We start from the raw sequence: 20,789 nt of genomic DNA, 5'->3' as shown, positions 1-20,789 counted from the left end.
TTCATGGGTTCGAACCCGCATCAGGCTCTGTGCTGACAGCTCAGACCTGGAGCCTGTTTCATATTCTGTGTCTCCCTCCCTCCCTCTCTCTCTCTGACCCACCCCTGTTCATGCTCTGTCTCTCTCTCTCTCAAAAATCAATAAACGTTAAAAAAAATTTTTTTTTAAAAAATAGAAGGCTCCAGAACTAACATTGGTGGAGCCCCTGCTTTGTACCTGGTTTGTCTTAAAAGCTACAGTGCTCATTTAATTTTCAGTGTCTCTTTAATTAAGATAGGTGGTTTTATTCCCCCTTGGTAGAAGACTAAACTAAGGGTCAGAAACAAGGTAAGCCACCTAAAAGGGATACAGATGGCATTTTCCAGACGCTTGGTTGAGTAGGTTGTAAAGGAGAGTAGGATACAAGGTAGGAACATAATTAGAGACTAGAATGGCAAAGAACAAACAGGTTTAGGGGCTGGGGAGTAGCCCCTTGTCACTGGAGGAGAGGTTGTGGTAGGGACAAGTGGAGAACCAAAGTCCAAAGAATAGCACATTTGAAGACAATCATGCTGGTGAAGGAATTTGAACTTTATCCAGGAGAGCAGTATGAAGTCACGGAAGGACTTTGGTCAGAGGAATGGAAAAAAGCTGCACTTTTGGAAGATTAATCTGGAAAGTGAGGAAGCCCTTTCGGATAGGGGTCAGTTAGGAGCCTCTTTATAGCAAACAAAGTGTAGATGATAAAAGCTGGTGATAGCATGAGAAGGAGAAAGAGATACACATAAAACATTTTAAAGGTTAAATTGACAGTCTTAGTGACGACATAGGATAGCTAAAAATAAATGTGAAAATTTCAGCATACTTGGCTGTAAGGATTACCATTCTTTATTCAGTAAAAGTTATTTTGAATTATTTTTTAAGCTTATTTATTTTGAGAGAGAGAGAATATGAGCAGGAGAGGGGCAGAGAGAGAGGAAGAGAAAAAAATCCCAAGCAGGCTTCGCGCTGTCAGTGCAGAGCCCAATGTGGGGCTCCATCTCACAAACCATAAGGTCATGACTGGAGCCAAAACCAAGAGTCAGATGCTTAACCAACTGAGCTACTCAGGCACTCCGTTTTCAATTATTAAATCAAACTTTTACTCAGAATATTTATTTTGTACAATAACAACTCCTAGGAAAAGAAGTAAACTGATTAGAAATTATGTAACTTCTACCTTTTAGGTTTCACTTTTGTACCATAGATGACCTCAAAAACATGAGTTGGTAGTTATCTTCCTGGTAGAGATTATTTACCAGTTTTACATCAGTTTCTTGAACTTCTGTTTGAAAAACAAAAACAGTAGGTACATGAGAGCCACTGTTGCTAAAAAAAAAAAAAAAAAATGAGAGTAAGAATATACTCTTAATACTCAAAATATGTTAAAGACATCAGTTAAAGTTGGTTAATATTCATTGACTATACAGTTCATATGAACTTAGACTGGTCTCTGCTTGCCTGAATTCTGAACTTTGTATAAAAATTTAAGAGAAAACAAGCACAACCTTTGCATGCAAAATAACACTTGAGCTGAGATGTGAAATCAAATAGATTTTGATAATAAGAAAATTCTGTTACTCCTTAAACACTAATATATATCTTTAATGTTTTGCTCTCTATTTCACTGTCATCTGACAGTGTACTTGTCATTGCAACAAAAAGTAGCAAAGTATGGTTCTGATAGAATCCTTTGATTTGGAAAGGGTACATAAATTGTATTAATGTCAAAGAATATCTTGATTTCAGGATGCCCCTAAATCGGGTACTAGTTGCAGCTCTCGCTGTTCAAGTTCCAGACAGGATTCTGAGAGTACAAGGCCAGAATCTGAAACAGAAGATGTATTATGGGAAGACTTGTTACACTGTGCAGAGTGCCGGTCATCTTGTACCAGTGAGACAGATATGGAAAATCCTCAAATTAATCCAAGTGTGAAAAAAGAATATAGAGACGACCCTTTTCATCAGGTTAGTTTACAGCATTGGGTTATTTGGGGCTCTCAGTCCAGCTTTTTTGAATGTATGTACAAATTTTATAGAGGTAAAGAAAAGCTTACATTCAATTTAAGTAATAGTCCTGTGATTTTTTTTTTTTTTTCCTTTTTATGTGAGCTGTGGTCTGGCTTCATTGGAACATAGAATCTCAGTATTTATATTATGGTTGTGTCTCTGACGTTGCTACTGAGAGGTTGTTGGTAAATGGAGTTGTGTAAGTCAAATTGTGTTTTAGATGCATTAGTCCTTTTCTCCCTCAGCATACTTCATGGTCAGACCAGCACTCATGGCCTTAATTCCACCTATAAGGTTGTAATTCACAAATCTATATCTCAATACCAGATTTATATCTCCCAAGAGCCCATATAATGAGAATCACATATGTAATTTTAAATTTTCAGGTAGCCTCATTTAAAATGTTTAAAAAGGTGAAATTAATTTTAATATGTTTTACTTAGCCCAGTATATTCAAAATATTTTCACTTCAACTTACAACCAATGTGAAAAATACTAATGAAATATTTTGCTTTTTTTATACTAAGTCTTCAAAATCTATTGTAAGCCCTGACAGGCACAACTTATTTAGACTAGCCACTTCAAGTACTGAATAGCCACATGTGAATAGGGTATCATATTGGACAGCACACCTCTATAGCATATCTTCTTTTGAATGTTCCACCAGTATCTCAAATTTAACCAAACACCCCATCTTCCCTTATAAATCTGTTTTTCTTCTGGGACTCAAAATCTTAGTGAGTGACATCTCCATCCATCCACTCAGCAGTCCAGAAACACGGTGGTTATTTAAAATTTTCACTCTTCCTCTTCTTTCTCTTATTTAACTTTTCATCAAATCCTAAAAATAAAACCAACAACTAAACTCTTAGAAACCTAGAGGTAGAAGGGAACTTCCTTAATCCACTAAAAGGTAGCTATCAAAGAGCTATAGCTTCTAAAAACCTATAATGATGAGATTTTAGAAGTGTTTCTATTAAAGGCAGAAACACTCAGAGACGTCCATTATCACTGCTTTTTCTATCAAAATTCCACCAGTTATGTTTGTTTGTCTGTCTGGTTGAACTTAGACTGATTTAAAGTCCACGTTGAAGAGCAAAATGTCAAGAATAACTGAAGCAGTTTTGAAGAACAACAGGGAGACTTTCCCTACCAGATATAAAAACTTACTTAGAAAGTACATAGAGTAATAAAGATAGTATGCTATGGGCGTCTGCTATAGACTGAATGTTTATGCCCTCCCCCTCCCACTCACCAGTTCCTTTGGTGAAACCTAAAGCCCAAGGTGATGGTATTTGGAGATAGGGCCTTTAGGAGGTGATTAGGTTATATGGGTGGAGCCCTCATGAATATGTAGAGTGCACTATGAAAGAGACCCCAGAGAGCTCCCTTGCCCCTTCTACCATTATGAGGTTACAGCAAAAAGAGGGCAGTCTCTGAGCCAGGAAGTGGGATCTCATCAGACACCAAAACTGCCAGCACCTTGATCTTGGACTTCAAGCCTCCAGAACTGTGAGAAATAGACTTCTATTGTTTCTAAGCCATAGAAATTCTGTGGTATTTTCTTATATCAGCCCAAGCAGACCAAGGCAGTGTATAAACAAATAGACCAATGGGACAGAATAAAAAACCCTGAAGTAGTGCATGTTACATGGATCTCTAATATATGACGTAAGTGGCATTACAACCATTGGGAGAAGAATGAACTCTTCAGTATATAGTTATAGATCAAATGATTATTCATATACAAAAATATATTCCAGATAGTTCCTAAATGTGAAGAAACAAAACCTTAAAATGTTTACAAGAAAATATAGGAGAAAAATTTTTGTTACTTTTGGTAAGAGAAGAATTTTTTAAAGAAGAACACAAGAAACGCATTCAAATATCAAAATGAGGCAGTCAATAATTCAAATATCCTAAAATTTAAAACTTTGGGCTACAAATTAAGCCATAAACATTGTTAAAAGATGGAGAAATAGAATTGAGGGAATGTTTTGGGGGCGGCCCTTCCCCCCCCCAAGATGTGAGATACTTGAGCACCTGTGTACATAGGGGAAACCCAGGAGGGAAGGACTGAAGAGATACAGAAGAAGAAGTTGTTGAATGAGATTTCTTAGGATTCTAGAGGGGAACCATAATTAGGAAGTTTTGCCTTTGATAGGAAGGGGAACACATCTTCTGCTGAAATAGGAGGAGGAGTAAGTGCACAGAGAAAAATTAGTAAGATGATGAAAGGATTATTGCCTAATGTAGTGCAGGAGGCCAGGAGGTCTGTTAACAACAAGTGAGATAATAGGGTTGGTGGTGACGGCTCATAGTTATCATTTGTGAAAAGTGAAGAGAGTTTGTGCATGTATTCAAGCCAATGAACACATTAAGAGTCACACTGCCATATTGTTGAGGGTCCAGATGGAATCTGAAACCATGAATTTGTGATTGCTCAATCCACACAGTTGTGTGATAGTCTCTGAAATACAGTTGTGGTAATCAATAAAGCAAACATTTAAAAAGCATTCACTACATGCCAGGCACTGTGCATAGTAATCTAGAAGCATTATGTCATATAATTTTCACAACCTACAACAGTGTAGTGTATCTTTTATATATGGTTATATATTTATTTCATAGATGAGAAAATTGAGGCTCAGAATTAAATAACACACCCAAAGTCACACAATGTAGGTGCTCAGTAAATAGTTGTTATTCAAGGAACAGGAGAGACCATGAAATAATGGAAATGCTAAGAGTCCAAACAATGTTAGATATCAGAGAAGAAAATGAAACCAAGAAGGGGATAGACTGAAGGATAGGTGTGTTCAGAAGTGTTTTAGAATTGAAGGTTTGTGAGACCTGGTAAGATGAGAAGTCGAGCAATTCAGTGTGTTGACAAGGCCCAGACTATGGCCATGGGAGTAGCTGAAGGTCCTTGGAATTTAAGAAGCAAAAAATAAGAAACAATCCATGAGAATAGGTTGTTGGATGAGTCACCTGGATATTCATCTAAGTCACTGGGCAGAGAGCTGGAATTGAAGTTTAGGAAAATGCCTGTGAGCTATTTTCCCAGTGACACCATCAGAGGCATAGAAACAGGGACTGTGTGTTCTTTTGCTCATAGTTGTATCACACAGTACTTGGTACTTAGTAGGTGTTTAACAAAAATTGAGTAAATGAATGAAAGGAAATACAGTTTTTTCAAAGCATTCCAAATTGTTTTTAAAGAATGCTGTACAGAATTAGTTGGCCCTAAATCTATCCCACTACTCTGCTCCTTTTTGGTACGATTTTTAATGTTCTACTCTGCATATTAATTACAGTATCACAGACTTACATTGGTTTTGCTTGCGGATTAAAGACTTGATTTTACACACATTTCTTATTCCCAGGCTTCTAAAAAATGAGCTCATATCTTCAGTTTTAATAGTAGCCATGTAATGGAAATTAGCTCCCTTTAATGAAAAGCTACCAGTTTTTTCTTATTAGACTAAGATCTGTATTGGGTTTGGAGGACCGTTTTCTGCCCACCATAAAAACTGAAAAATACCTCCTTACGAAGAAACAATGAGCATCTGAATCTGTGTGTTCTAGGCAGGATGTCACCAAATCTGTAGTTTTGTTTTATTGTTTGTTTTACTTTCTTTGGAAATAGTAACTGAAACATTTCTACAGCAGAAAACTTCTCTCCCCCTGTCGTGGCTGAGTATATAATAAAGTATGAGGCCATATTCAAGTGAAATTCATTTTGCAGTAAGTGAAGCCAGATTTTAATGGGTACAGTTCCCACAGGTAGAAACTGCAGTAAAGCGGTTGTCATGGTGAATTTACTTGAAATAAAACATGGTACCAATTAAGTGTTAATGTTTTCAGGCAGTTTTGAATGAACATGAAACAAAGCAGTTGAGATTTTGAATGAGGATCCAGATTTTAGTCTGAAAAATATACCAAGAAGAACCTATATGATAAAATTATGAAATGGAATTATTCAGTTTTCCTTGAGCCTTTCTGAAAAAGCATTTCATGTAATGCTGCTCTTCATACACTGTAGACAGCACATGTTGCAACAAGACTGTGGTTTCAGAATATATTTCACACACACAGATACAGGGTTGGGTTGGGTTTTTCTTTTTTCTTTTTTTTCCCCAGTTAACTCTTTTTAAATTCACCAGTTTCTAGTTGCTCTCTTTCTCCTACTTGTTGGCTTTCTAGAAATAGGAAGATGATATCAAATGCTAAGTAAAGTAACTGCAAAGGTGACTGGGCACAATGAATACTTTTGGAGGGTGAACTTTTTGAATTCCTGTTTCTGTCCTAGATAGACCTTGATATGCCTTGCTTCATGTAATTGGGAAGGCTTTAATTCACTGTTAACAGACTGAGAGTTTAAAAAGATTAGAAACCTGTAAATCAGTGGTTGAAATCTTGTCTCTCCAGGCTTTACACTCTGCATTCAGCTTCTACCTCTTCTTCCTAGCCTTTGAGCCCATGTTGTTTCATAATGATTAAATTTCCGTGGAAAGCAAATAACTTTTATCCTAGTTAGAATATTTTGTGGAATTAAGTGGATAGTTAATAACTAGTGTCTTAACAGTTTTGAAGGCTCTCCAATAGTGAAATATATGCTATGATGGTTAGTGTATATTAAAATACCGAATACCATATCTTTGGAAAAGATAAATTTTTAGAGAAAACTTTTTCGTAGTCAAGTAAACTAAATGTAAAAGAACTTTGCTAATAATATGGCTAGTGGCATTACAGTTTGCCTGTAATTATTCATCAATTTTTATTCTGCTTATAGTAAACCTGGTATATATAGCTTTACATGCAGAAAATTAATGTTCGATTCAGAATGATAATAACTACCCATATCTGTTTTCTTACGTATTATTAATGACTATTTTATATCTTTAATCAAAACAAATCAATGCAATTTTATTCTCCCTACAGGAAAATCATTCCTTAAGTTTTCAAAAAACTTACCTTTACCATATTTTAATCACATTTCTGTCCTTCAGAGAATAACTATAACTATAGTAGATTCTTCTACTCATTGCTAGAAGTTATTTTAATGAAATATGTTATAAAAATAAGTTAGTAATACTGTAATGTAAATTCATCCCATTTTGGGTCTAATCTTTTAATGTTTTAACTTCTCATGAATATCTGATAAGGTAAAGATTAGTGTTGAATTTTGTTGCTGTCTTTAATCCCCAACCATCCTATTTTGAAGTTTTATTTATTTATTTATTTATTTACTTATTTATTTAAAGATTTTATTTAAAATTTTTTTTAATGTTTTATCTGTTTTTGAGAGAGAGGGAGACAGAGTGTGAGTGGGGGAGGGGCAGAGAGAGAGGGAGACATAGAATCTGAAGCAGGCTCCAGGCTTCAAGCTGTCAGTGCAGAGCCCAACACGGGACTCAAACCAACGAACCATGAGATCGTGACCTGAGCCGAAGTCAGACACTTAACCGACTAAGCCACCCAGGTGCCCCTAAAGATTTTATTTTTAAGTAATCTCTACAGCTAATGTGGGGCTCATACTCACAACCACAATATCAAGAGGCACATCTTCTGACTGAGCCAGCCAGGCACCCCAAAGTTTTATTATTTTAATTATCTAAAACAAACAAAAAAAAAACTTAAGCATCTGATCCTTTGTATTAAGGCTTTCAATTTTTCTTCTTTTTTTTTTTTTTTTTTTTTTTTTTGCCTTTTTCTATTTCTTGAAACATTGAGAGAGTACTTTCAGTATCATGTGCTTCCATTTGCAATATATACTCAAAGGAACAAAAAAAAGTTAATCCTTTGGGGAAATGCTAGATTAAAATACAGAAAAGTAACTAAATTAAATAATGAGGGTAAGGGCATGAGGAAGAGTCTCTTCCAGGATGAGATTGTATCACTGTTTAGTCTTTCAGAGAGGTTTAAATCTTAGCTGTCATGTGCTTTGTATTGAACGACCGTAAGTTGGAGAGTCAATAATATGAACAATTTGATATCCATTTGTTTTTGAACACTACTATATTAGTAGCTATGTAGACAATTGACAACTAAGGGCTTTTGCTGACACATTTTAGAGGATTTTTGAATAGTAGCTTGCCTAACACCTATTAGAGGAAGTTCTTAATGTACACATTTTTATAACTGTAATTTTTATGCCTTCTGTTCAATGTATATGCTAATTAATGTTAAGATAGAATTTTAGTGTCTTTGAAATTGGGTGTATGTAGATACAGGTATACCCATGTTCAGACATATGTATGTTCTGTTTTATAAAATATGATAAATGCATTCACCAATTTGTTTTTTAGTGTATTTTATATATATATATATATATATATATATATATATACACACGTTTTATTTATGAAATGTGATAAATGTATTCACCAATTTCTGTTTATTTTTTATAGAGTCACTTGCCCTGGCTCCATAATTCCCACCCGGGATTAGAGAAAATAAGTGCTATAGTGTGGGAAGGCAATGACTGCAAGAAAGCAGACATGTCTGTGCTTGAAATCAGTGGAATGATAATGAACAGAGTGAGTGCTTAAATATTATTCTTTTAGTTCAAGAATAAGACAGCAATTATTAATATAATAAATAATTACTAGGTTGTTATGTTTACAACTTATCTCATTTTTTCAACATGAAAAAAAAGTATTTGTATTTGGTCCTGTTTGTGATTTATACAGTGATTTGTCACCAAACCACCGTCATGCTTTAGTGTTTTCATTGTTCTGACCAAGAACAGATGATGCAATTTAAAATTTTCTTCTTTTGGGGCGCCTGGGTGCTGCAGTCGGTTAAGCGTCCAACTTCAGCCAGGTCGCGATCTCGCGGTCCGGGAGTTCGAGCCCCAAGTCGGGCTCTGGGCTGATGGCTCAGAGCCTGGAGCCTGTTTCCGATTCTGTGTCTCCCTCCTCTCTCTGCCCCTCCCCCGTTCATCCTCTGTCTCTCTCTGTCCCAAAAATAAATAAAAGTTGAAAAAAAATAAAATAAAATAAAATAAAATTTTCTTCTTTTATGTTATTCTTTCTTTTGCTTTCCATGGATCAAATTGTGCTAGACATACACAAGTGTTGATGAAGGCTTATTTTCCTGTGTCCTCCCTCCTGCTTCATTTATTATTTTAAAAAATCAAAATAGAATGTTTATATTGATACTTGCTTGCCCACTTAAATATATAGAAGTAAATGCAGCTAGAGGTAACAGGTCTTGAGTAGTTTCAGGAGGTAGAGTACAAATACTATGGGTTTTAATTTCAGTTATGAAATTGTGTCTTTTATGAAATCATTACTACTTTTTAAATTTTATCTGATTCCTCTTGGGCAACTAGGCATGATTTAACTTGGACTTTTTTTTAAATTTTTTAAAATGTTTATTTATTTTTGAGAGACAGAGAGACAGTGTGAGCGAGGGAGGGGCAGAGAGAGGAAACACAGAATCTGAAGCAAGCTTCAGGCTCTGAACTGTCAGCACAGAGCCAGACTCCGGGCTCAAACTCAAGAGCGTGAGATCATGACCTGAGCTGAAGTCAGAAGCTTAATCGACTAAGCCACCCAGGCACCCCAATTTTATTTACACTTCTGAATTTCCATGTATTGTTCATTATGTAAGAACTATTATGCATACTTTATGGAGGACAGAAATTAAAGTAACTGCTCTAGAAATTGATTTCCATCCTATGACATACTCCTAAGGAATCTCTGGAGATGTGGATGTAGTTGGTGCTCCATACCTTAGCTGTCTGTGAACTAGCAGGTTGTTTCCAGAATGTATAATATGATGATAGAAAGTTAGCTAGATCCCTCCCAGTCCTACCAGTCTTATATTTCCCATTATTTCATTTCCAGTTTCCTTTTTCATAATTCTCCCTTTTTCTCCTTTTTTATTTAATTTTCCCCCCTCTAACACATTTTCTTTTAAAATGGTTTTAAAGTATTAAGGAGATATCCATTTGTATACTGAGCTCTTTGAAGGAAAACACAGATTGCAAATTTATCAAATAAGTGTAATTCTAGATTTTTCTTTTTATGTACTGAGCTTAAGTGGATATGAAATCTCATTCTTTTTAATATGGAAGTATTTGTGAATATTTCTAACTTTTGAAATAGTGAGATCTATAGAATTTTTTCCCCAGACCTAGGTAAGACCAAAATAGTTCATCCTTTTGCATCTACTTAGTGAATTAGAAATCTGATAATGAACTGTTTTTAAAAACTGAACATATAATGATTTACGATCTACCTGTAATATGCTCTCAAACTTTGAGTCAATTTAAATTTCATTATTCGTGTATTAAAACTCATATATTTTAACAAAATGATTTGATACCGCTATAAATAAAATAATGCCTAATAGGAATTCATTTTACTGTAGATAAAATTTATGCATGGTTGGGTTTCTTTCTGTCTCTCTCTCTCTCTCTCTTTCTCTCTCTCAATATAGGTGAACAGCCATATACCAGGAATAGGATACCAGATTTTTGGAAATGCAATCTCTCTAATCCTGGGTTTAACTCCATTTGTTTTCCGACTCTCCCAAGCTACAGACTTGGAACAACTCACAGCACACTCTGCTTCAGAACTTTATGTGATTGCATTTGGTTCTAATGAAGATGTCATAGTTCTTTCTATGGTTATAATAAGTTTCGTGGTTCGTGTGTCTCTTGTGTGGATTTTCTTTTTTTTGCTCTGTGTAGCAGAAAGAACTTACAAACAGGTGAGTATAATATAGAATTTTGAATAGAGAATATTTTATCCTTTTCATAATAGATAATTCCTGAAGTATTTTAGTATTTCATTAAATCATTTGACCCGCTAATTATTTTCCTGTTTTGTTTTTGTAGTACTTAAGCAAATACAATCCTATAACAAGCCATATTTTGTTGATTTTTGTTTTTCTGTGATAATCTACTTGAAAATTAATCCTTATCCTAATCTGTTTTTAGCGATTACTTTTTGCAAAACTGTTTGGACATTTAACATCTGCAAGGAGGGCTCGAAAATCTGAGGTTCCTCATTTCCGGTTGAAGAAAGTACAGAATATAAAAATGTGGCTCTCTCTCCGGTCCTATCTTAAGGTAGAATGGTAGTGATAAAAGTACTCTTAACATGCTGCCTTCCTCTCAGAGTTTCTCTTTTTTCAATATGGGTGTATGTCTGAATGTGTAGTCACCTGTGTACGCAACATGCTGCTGCGTGGTCATACTTAGTGTTCTTTTCAATCCATATTCAGAAATTGAAAATAAATGTTTAACTGGTTCTTTAGATAAAACACCTGAGGTCTAAAAGGCTTACATACATTTTTATGTAGATCATTCAAGATCAGATTGTCATAGATTTATATTTTATTTATTTTTAATTTTTTAATTTTTTTAAATTTTAATTTTTAATTTTTTTTTAATCGAAGCATAGTTGACACACAGTGTTACATTAGTTTCAGGTGTACAACATAGTCATTCACCTCTGTGTGCTATGCTATGCTATGCTTACCACTACGTGTAGCTACCGTCTGTCACCTTACAGCACTAATACAATACCATTGATTATATTCCCTAACCTGTGCCTTTTATTCCTGCGACTTACTCATTCCATAACTGGAAGCCTGTACCTCCTACTCCACTTTGCCCATTTTGCCTATCTGCTCACCCCCTTCCCTCTGGCAATCATCAGTTTGTTCTTTGTATTTATAGGTCTGATTCTGCTTTTTGTTTGTTTATTCATAGGTTTTGTTTTTTAGATTTGACAATAATGTTTTTTTCATAAATCTCACCAACTTCTACTCATTCAGAAGCTTAAAGATTTTATTCATACCTAGAATGGTTATCAGAAGCCAGCAGAGGGAGCCCACTGCTTAAAAAAGAATTTAAAAAACTAATCAGTGAGTATCCTCACTGAAGTGGCCTATTACTATTTAAAAATATTAGCTTGCAGTTCTAAGCCATTCTCTTCATGCTGTTCTTTTCCCTTAATCTTTTAAAATGACTTTCCTAATTATGGCAGTAAGATATAAAAACTCAGGAGGGAAATGGGGAACTTCTGAATTAAGTTTAGGAAAGCACTTCTTCTGAGGATTATTTCTTTGCTACGTTAAGATGCAGTGATTTTCATTATGCATGGAGTAATCAGGCCTTAAATAAAGCTGGCCAAAAGATCAGAAACCCTCTGATATACCTAGATCTTTAATGCTTTTCATTTTGAAGTAACAATGAAAGAAGTGGGAAAAAGTTTGCACTATTTGTCTACCCTTCTATTTAAAAAATTCATTGTTCTGTTCATAGATTTAATTTGTTAGTCTCCATGGGGAAATGCTAAAAATTGGCATGGATTATTTTTACTCACTGTGACTTTTCTGTCATGTGGAGGGATGAATATGATCTTTGTTACGTGGCTTGGTGAGAAGCCATCTGTAATTCGTCCTCATTATCAATCTGTTATATAAGTAGATGTTGTATTCTTTTGTACATTGTTTGTTTCATTCAATAAACATGTATTTAACGCTAACCACTTAACATCCACTACTGATGACATGCAAGGCCTTACCTTTCGGAGCTTAAAATTTAACAAGGAAAATCTGTAGCCCCAGACCTAGGAATTATCCTTGATATTTATTACTTCCCTCTCTTGCATTTCCAACATCCAACTCATCACCATTTTCCACCCTTTCTACTTCCAAAATATATCTTGGATCCATTTACTTCTTTGTTTCCATGTCTGCAACCTGAATGAAACCTTCAATCATCTGCTTTGGGCTACTATAGATGCCTGTTAACTGTCCTCCCTGCATTCAGGTTTCCTCCTTCCAATACATTCCTCAGTCTGCCACCAGAGGTCTTTTTAAAATGTAGATTTCATTATATGATTCTTTAAAAAATTTTTTTTCAATGTTTTTATTTATTTTTGAGACAGAGAGAGACAGAGCATGAGCAGGGGAGCGGCAGAGAGAGAGGGAGACACAGAATCTGAATCAGGCTCCAGGCTCTGAGCTGTCAGCACAGAGCTCAACGCGAGCTTGAACTCACAGACTGTGAGATCATGACCTGAGCCGAAGTCGGATGCTTAACCGACTGAGCCACCCAGGTGCCCCTCATTATGTGAATCTTAAAACTTTCTGAGGGTTCTCCATTGCTCTTAAAGGACAAAATCTGAACAGGGCTTATCAATGCCCTTCATGACCTAGCTCCTGAGGATATCCTGTCTCCCTTGTCTCATTTTGAAACACTTTCCTCTCTGCATTCCAGCCATACCAGACTGCTTCAGTTCTTTGAATGCAATATTATTTTTACTGTTTTGTGCTCTTGCACTTGTCCTTCCTTCTGCCAGGAACACTGCCATGTGCTATATCATACCTGAGCACCCTATTCTGGTATAAATATCACAGTATCAGGAAGATCTTCCCAGGTTATCTTCCTAACTTGCCTGTAAGAGTTAGGAGTGTGGGCCTGGGAAAGATCTCCTTAAGGAAGTGGTACTTAAACCAAATTCTCTACCAGTTTTCTCCGAGCATCCTTTACCTTTCCTTTATAGCACTTATTACAACTGATCACATATATCTGTGGCTATAAGCTTGATGTCTGACTTCCTGCTACTTCCTGTGAAGGTAGGGACTGTGTGTGTTTTGTTCTCTGCTGTATTTTCAGATGTATGCTGTATGTGTGCTGTATGCCCAGCACAGCGCCTCATTCTGAGAAGGTGCTCAAGAAATATCTGTTGAATAAATGATTAGTGTTTGACAAAATATTTGGAATGAAAGGAAATGAAAAACGTGGAAGTTATGCTAAGAATTCTATGCTATGTATTCACCATGTTTACTGTATTGCAAATCCTCAGGAAATAGTAACACTTTGTAATTAAAATTCATCCAACAAATTAGGTATATTTTCAACATTGTAAGCTATGATCAACCTGCAGGGATGGATCAACACTTTAATTGAAAGCATGGAATTAGCTGCAATTAGTAAATATATTTAAAAGCATTTTTCCTCTTTTTCCCCAGCGTCGAGGTCCTCAGCGATCAGTCGATGTTATAGTTTCATCTGCTTTCTTGTTGACTATATCAGTTGTATTTATTTGTTGTGCCCAGGTGAGTTGACTTGTTCTGTGTAGAAAGTAGATAATCATATCTATGATTATTGGGCTCCAGAAGGCTTTCTAATAATAAACAACCACAGTAGTAATATTATAAGGAAGCCTAGTTATACAAGTTTTGAAATTGACCTTTTGCAGTTTTTTTTTTCAGTAGAATAAATAAATGGGTCTTATTCATCTCTGTGTCATGAGCAGTGGCTAGCATAGTCTCAGATGTCTATTGATTGAATATATAGTAATTACTTTTTCTCAGTCACTTACCTGGTTATCTTTATTTCCCAAAACAAACTTATTAGTGGCTAGAATTGCAAAATTGTTTCAGACTGTTTTTCACAAATCTCTGCTTTATTCACACGTAGTATTCTTTCATTTTATATCTGAATCGTCACTGTGACATGACTGCCTCAGGCTCTGAGAAAGAACTCTCATTGTCCAAGACTAGTCAGGAAGCACAGAAGTATCTCAGGATATTCTGCGTTATAAAATTAAACTTCCATTTCAAGTACTGTGACATACTAGATTACCTGAAGATTCTTCTGCTTTAAAATACTGTATAGTCCAGAGGGTGGGTGGAAACTTAGCTGTTTAATATTCATATATAAGCTCTTCTATGTACATATTACATGCATATCTGAGTTTATAAGACAGTAAGGGGCCAACAATGAAGATAAAGCTAAAAAACAGAGCAGTTAAGTATATGTGTTAATGCTGTGAGAGCGCTAGGATGAGGAGGTGAGGTACACTGTCAATCTTCGTATCCTAGAGACTTGAGATTTAGGCCCACAAGAGGACAGAAGATGAGGCCTCAGCCTGCATACACCCTTATACATGCTCCCCCCCGTAAACCAGACCCCTTACAGGACTACGGTCTCCATGAAAAGGTAGAATAAGAAAAACAGCCTGTCCACCAGCCCAGGAGGATAATAAGAAAGCTCATCTAACTCTGCCTGGACTCTGACTAGAATGGGGGGATAAGTCTCTGCCCTAAGAATATGTAACTGTAGGTCTGCCCTTATTAGAGGTTCAGGGTTTAAAATGTGCATTACAGATCTTGTCCTGTAATCTCTGTGTCAAGAAGTTAATATAAAAAGCGGTCCTAAGGGGCGCCTAGGTGGCGCAGTCGGTTAAGCGTCCGACTTCAGCCAGGTCACGATCTCGCACTCCGTGAGTTCGAGCCCCGCGTCGGGCTCTGGGCTGATGGCTCAGAGCCTGGAGCCTGTTTCAGATTCTGTGTCTCCCTCTCTCTCTGCCCCTCCCCCGTTCATGCTCTGTCTCTCTCTGTCCCAAAAATAAATAAACGTTGAAAAAAAAATTTTTTTTTAAATAAAAAGCGGTCCTAAGATATTTGGCAGAAGCAAAACCAAGATTGGTTCTTGGGGAATGTGACTTCAGCCTAGGCCTCAGGATGTCCACAGATGAAGAAGCCTCTTGAGGTTTCAAAACACTGAAGAAACCATCCATGTTGAGCCAGTCAGTGAACCAACAAGCAGGAGATTAGCTGCCTCAGATGATAAACTGATCAGATAAGAACTATAAGATAAAGACACAGATAACGCTATGAAAAAAGAACAGATTTGAAAAAAGAACTGACAGCACTTCAGAGAAATGAAAAATTCAGTTATTGACATTAACAACACAATAAAAAATAGCAGATTGAAGACAGCTAAAAATAGTGAATGGGAGATGGAAGAAGTTACCCAAAATATAGGACAGAGATAAAGAGATGGAAATATGAAAAGAGGATTGAAACATGGGAGAGAGCCAACATATATCCATAGGAATTCCAGATGGGAAGGAGAAGGAGAGCAATATTTGGAGAGATAATGGCCAATAGTTTTTCTGTGTTGCTAAGACCTTAACTTTGGATTTAGGAAGCACAACAAGAATAAGAAGGAGCAATAAATATAAATCTACACTCAAGACACATTGTGGAAGAACTACAGAACACCAAAACAGAGAGAAAAATCTTAAAAGCAACCAGGAGGAAAAGACTGATTTCTTTACTTACAGTTCCTTATTGCATGTTAGCCTTTTGTTCCAAGCTTAATTTCCATGTTCCTGAAGTACATCCTGTAGTAGTTCTGTCTCTTAGGAAGAGGCAGGCAAATAAATACTAGCTATAAGAAAGCTGGTGAGTTCATATTAATATCAGATGAAATGACTGTAATCTAAGTTCAATGGGGGATAAAGGGAAGCGTGACAAAAATTAAAAGAATAATTCATCAAGGTCTAATAATTCTCAGCTTGTATGCATGTAATCCAGTAACTTCAAAATATATGTACAGATAGCCAAAATCAATAACACCAAGAAGTTATTTTTAAAAACCTCATTGGAAGGTTTTAACACATTTCTTTCAGTAATTGATAGATTAAACAGACAAAAAACAAACAAACAAACAAAAACAATGAAGATATGTACCTAAACAAGATAGTTTAAATTTTGTTCTAAAATTAGAGAATACATATTCTTTTCAAACACAAGGACAGTTTACAAAACCTTCCTATGTACTTGGACACAAAGTAATTCTCAGCTGAAACAATGTAGACCACTTAATCTAACAGTAATGCAGTTACGGTAGAAAACAATGACACCAGCAAAAAAACTCATACATTTGGAAATTTTAAAGCATATAAATAACAAATATTTAGAAAGCATAGTGTATTAAACTGTAAGCTACTGACACAGTTGAGAAATTGTTTAAAGAATGCTAATATAAATTACTTTATATCATTAAAGTTGAAAACCTAGGTGGACAATTTGGTACAAATGCATAATGTACTAAATCTGACTCGAAAACTGAAAACCTGAGGAGACCTGTAACTACAAAGTAGTATTGATTCAATAGTTTAAAACTTTGCCACCAACAAAAATCCTCTAGACCCATGTGGTTTTACAGTTGAATTTTGCCAATTATTCAAATAAACAGTAATTCTAATCTTACACAAAACACCTCGAGAGTAGAAAAAAAGGGACTATTCCCCAACTCATTTTGTGTGACTAATAGAATCTTGATACCAATTGACTTGAGAGACAGTATACAAATGGAAAACTGTGAGCTAATTTTCCTTATTAACTTCAATGCAAAATACTAGGAAGATGAAGCCAGCAACTTAATAACAATAAATATGCCATGACCAATATAGTTTATACTCGGAATGCAAAGATTTTCAACTCACAAATCTGGTTGGAGCTCCTGTAGTTGATTAAAAAGGGAGAAAACATATGATCATCTTAACAGATGCAGAAAACAAATTGGTGAATTTCAGTGGAGATTCATAATACAATGACTGGAAAGTACTATTCTTAATCTTAAAGTATATCTTTAAAAATTTAAAGCAGACATTGTACATACGATATTTATTACCTTAGGGGTATTTACTTTAAAGTTGGGAGTAAGGCAGTTACCCTCTCTACCTTCTTGTTATGGGTTTTGATTACATTATTGATGTGTTTGAAATATTTTATAATAAATGTGGAATGTTTTTAAAATACAAATACTATATTCGTGATCAATTTGTATGAAATAAAATGTTATTTCCTTTAAAAAAGAAATTGTTTGAATCACATTGCTGTTTCATGTTGCCTTTTTCGTACACTTTTAGTTGCTTCACGTGCATGAGATCTTCCTTGATTGTCACTACAATTGGGAACTAGTAATCTGGTGCATCTCGTTAACACTTTTTCTCCTAAGATTTGTTACCCTTGGATCAGAGACAAGTAAAAAATATAGCAATACCTCAATATTACTTACTGAACAGGTGAGAATGCATGTTTATTATAAGTTAATGCCTATAATCTACATATTAAACTAAAAATCTTTTCATTTACTTGAGGTTTTTTAGGAACCTGTTTTTAGATTGCATTTGTGTTACAAAGAAAAACTTGACATTTGATAGGACATGAGCCTTTCTTCAATGTTCCTGCCTTGATGCGGCTTTCAAGTCTGACCTGTTGTTTTACTGTTTCACTTTGATTTGACAAGAAGCAAGTACTATTTATAGAAGTGATGAACTTTAAACCATTAGTGGGATATGTTTGCTTGGCAGTCTAGCAGAGCCATATTTGAAGAAGTAGGAATTTTTTATTCAGTAGGAAGGATAAAGCATAAGAATTTTGATGGTTGACTTTGTTGTGTATTAATTTGTTTAATATTTTCCTTACCATTCCATAGGAATTACTCAAAGAAACTTACTGCCAGTGAAAATGTTTTGAGTAGTTTTGCCAGGGAAAGTATGATTTTTAAGAATCAGTAATCCTGTCACATGAGCTCAATTAAAGGGAAAGGGGAGAGCAGCAAACAAACCAATTGATCTACTTTAGTTAGATTTACTTACTCTTTTGTTTGTTTTGGCTCTAGGAGTAAAGTATTTCACCTATTAAATAATGAAATCGAGTTTTCCTTTCTTGTGTCAGCTTTAATCTGAAAAGTTTAAAATTTTATTATCAAATGTTTACTGTAAGAAATTTGGAATATACAGTAAAGTATGAAGGAGAATATTAATGTCATCTATAATCTCAATACCCGGAGAAGCACCATGAATGTTTTAGTGACTGTCTTTCAATTCCTTTTAAAAATGAGTATTTGCTGTAATTTTAAGTATTTTTAACTATTCATTCCTCGTTTTCATTCCTTTTTTTATAAAAGATAAACCTCTACTTGAAAATGGAGAAGAAACCTAACAAAAAAGAGGAACTGACACTAGTGAATAATGTTTTAAAGCTGGCTACTAAACTGCTAAAGGTAAAAGTAAAACTGAAAATGGATATAATGTAGAATATGCTGTTCTGACATTTTATCTTAGTCTTTTGTTTGCAGATCCTATCTTATGTTTGGTTTTTATGATTATCCAAATTGTTTCCAAATTATATTTGAACACATTCGTGTCATGTACATTTTACTTATTGTAAAACTAACCAGTGTTATCCAAATCATATCATTTTGAAATTTTAATAACTTTTGAAAATTTAAGACTTTAATGTTTAAAGTATTTAGAGGTTGGTATCTTTGGAAATTTTGCCTCCTAGTACTTAAAATAGATTTCAAAAAGGGAGATTTGGTGTTAATTTGGAAATTTTCTCATTTTATATTTCTCAGAGCAGTCTTCTGCGTGGCCTGAGTTAGCTTAAAAATTAGTAATACATAGTAATTATAATAAATATATATCACCAATAAACCTTTAAATTTTCGAATCATTTTTGGTGACAAAAAATATAATTTCAAAATATTTGATGTCATAATAACACTTTGGAGGTAATTTGATAAAATATTTCTAGTATTGCTTTGCAGTATTAGTAATGTTTTTCTTTCTTAAAAGGAAAATGTTTTTTAAAATCTCAATTTCTGTAACAAATTGAATATAATGTTTTCAGAGAATGGTGTAAAATTAGTAGTCTCTCAGTATTACGTTTAATTCTTCAGTCAATTAAAAAGTCTTAATTAGGTACTGCCTCACAGTATATAATAGGCCTTGACAAACAAGGTTCAGAAGAGAGGCGGGTGGGCTTGTCTGGTACATATGTGTTGAATATTTTCAGAGTGTAGGCACTATGCGAGACAGGATGAGACTTACAAGCAGCTTCAATCCCAGAGTAGAGGGAAATTTGAGAAAATACAGAGCACAACAATGTGATCCTTTTTGATCACACACAGTCATATACAATCTTCTACTCAGAAACCTGGGAGTTAATATAGATTGGTTTTTCTCTGTCACTCTTCACTGCCAAGAAATTCTCAGGCCCATTATTTTAACCTCTCCAATATCCTCTAGTTCATCTCCGCTTCCCTATCAGTACTATCCTAGGTCAGGCCCTCATTGTCTCTCACTTGAGCTTTGATCCATTGAACAAAGCAGGCCTTCCTGCTTCTAGTCTCACTGTTTTCCAGCGCCTTTTCCACAGTGCTTCCCTACTGCCTGTGATCTTTCTCATGTGCACATCTGATACATTCTCCCTGATTAAATTCAGTCTGTTAGTACGATTTGTGTAAAGAATGACCCTTACCTAAGTAGCCCGTTTTACAGATCTGAAGGATTTCTTTCCTTGCAGTTGGCCCCTAACAATGCTGGGCAACCTGTAGCCATTCAAAGATGCCATGTTTTCATGTGTCTGATGGAATACCTATTACCTCCTCCCACTAAGTTTTAGGAGCACCTTCCTCTAGGACCCACTGCCTTTTTAATAATAGCTCTTTTATGGGAGACTCACAATTAATTATTTATTTGTATGTCTATTCAACTGTAAGGTCTGTCAGCACAGGGACTAAATCCTGACTTCCTAGAGCTTAACACAGGGCCTGCCATATAACTTTGAATCTGAGAATAAATAAATCATAGAATTTTAAATCTTTGAATCAATTAATTCTTATATTTGAAAAGTAATTGTCTTAAAGGGAGTTTTATGTATGTATTAATAATAGCAGAAAATTTGGCTACTTTTCTAATTCTTGTGCAAAAAGCTATTATTCTCTTACATTTTTTGTTCTTACACTAGAAAATGTTTTCATACCTCTTGGTAATTATTAGACCAGTACTTTACTAGTCATTCATTTGAGACGGAAATTGCAGTTACGAATTTAGATCACAGAGTTCTTTTAATGGAAGTCAGTTCTAAGAAAAAGAAAAACCTGAAAGTATATATATATATATATATATATATATATATATATATAT

The 20,789-nt window shown here is 35.0% G+C and overlaps 1 protein-coding gene across 7 annotated transcripts in view; it reads left to right on the top strand.

Moving 5' to 3' along the window:
• Window positions 1-20,789, top strand: part of PHTF2 (putative homeodomain transcription factor 2) — a 95,138-nt gene that overhangs the window by 70,456 nt on the left and 3,893 nt on the right. For 2 of the 7 annotated variants that reach the window (XM_040472827.1, XM_040472828.1), the window contains 7 exons: window positions 1,768-1,986; window positions 8,442-8,570; window positions 10,480-10,752; window positions 10,982-11,113; window positions 14,029-14,115; window positions 17,724-17,879; window positions 18,767-18,862. In XM_040472827.1, the coding sequence (XP_040328761.1) occupies window positions 1,768-1,986; window positions 8,442-8,570; window positions 10,480-10,752; window positions 10,982-11,113; window positions 14,029-14,115; window positions 17,724-17,879; window positions 18,767-18,862 (1,092 nt within the window). Of the gene's footprint in view, window positions 1-1,767; window positions 1,987-8,441; window positions 8,571-10,479; window positions 10,912-10,981; window positions 11,114-14,028; window positions 14,116-15,991; window positions 17,654-17,723; window positions 17,880-18,766; window positions 18,863-20,789 lie in introns of those variants that run through there. The other 5 variants (XM_040472829.1, XM_040472830.1, XM_040472831.1 and 2 more) reach the window with 5 other exon arrangements.

Source organism: Herpailurus yagouaroundi, unplaced genomic scaffold (assembly GCF_014898765.1).
Source record: "Herpailurus yagouaroundi ecotype Mexico unplaced genomic scaffold, PumYag 100, whole genome shotgun sequence".
Classification (NCBI taxonomy): Eukaryota; Metazoa; Chordata; class Mammalia; order Carnivora; family Felidae; genus Herpailurus; species Herpailurus yagouaroundi.
Note: the sequence above shows the minus strand (reverse complement) of the source record. Positions and strands in the feature narration are given on the sequence as shown.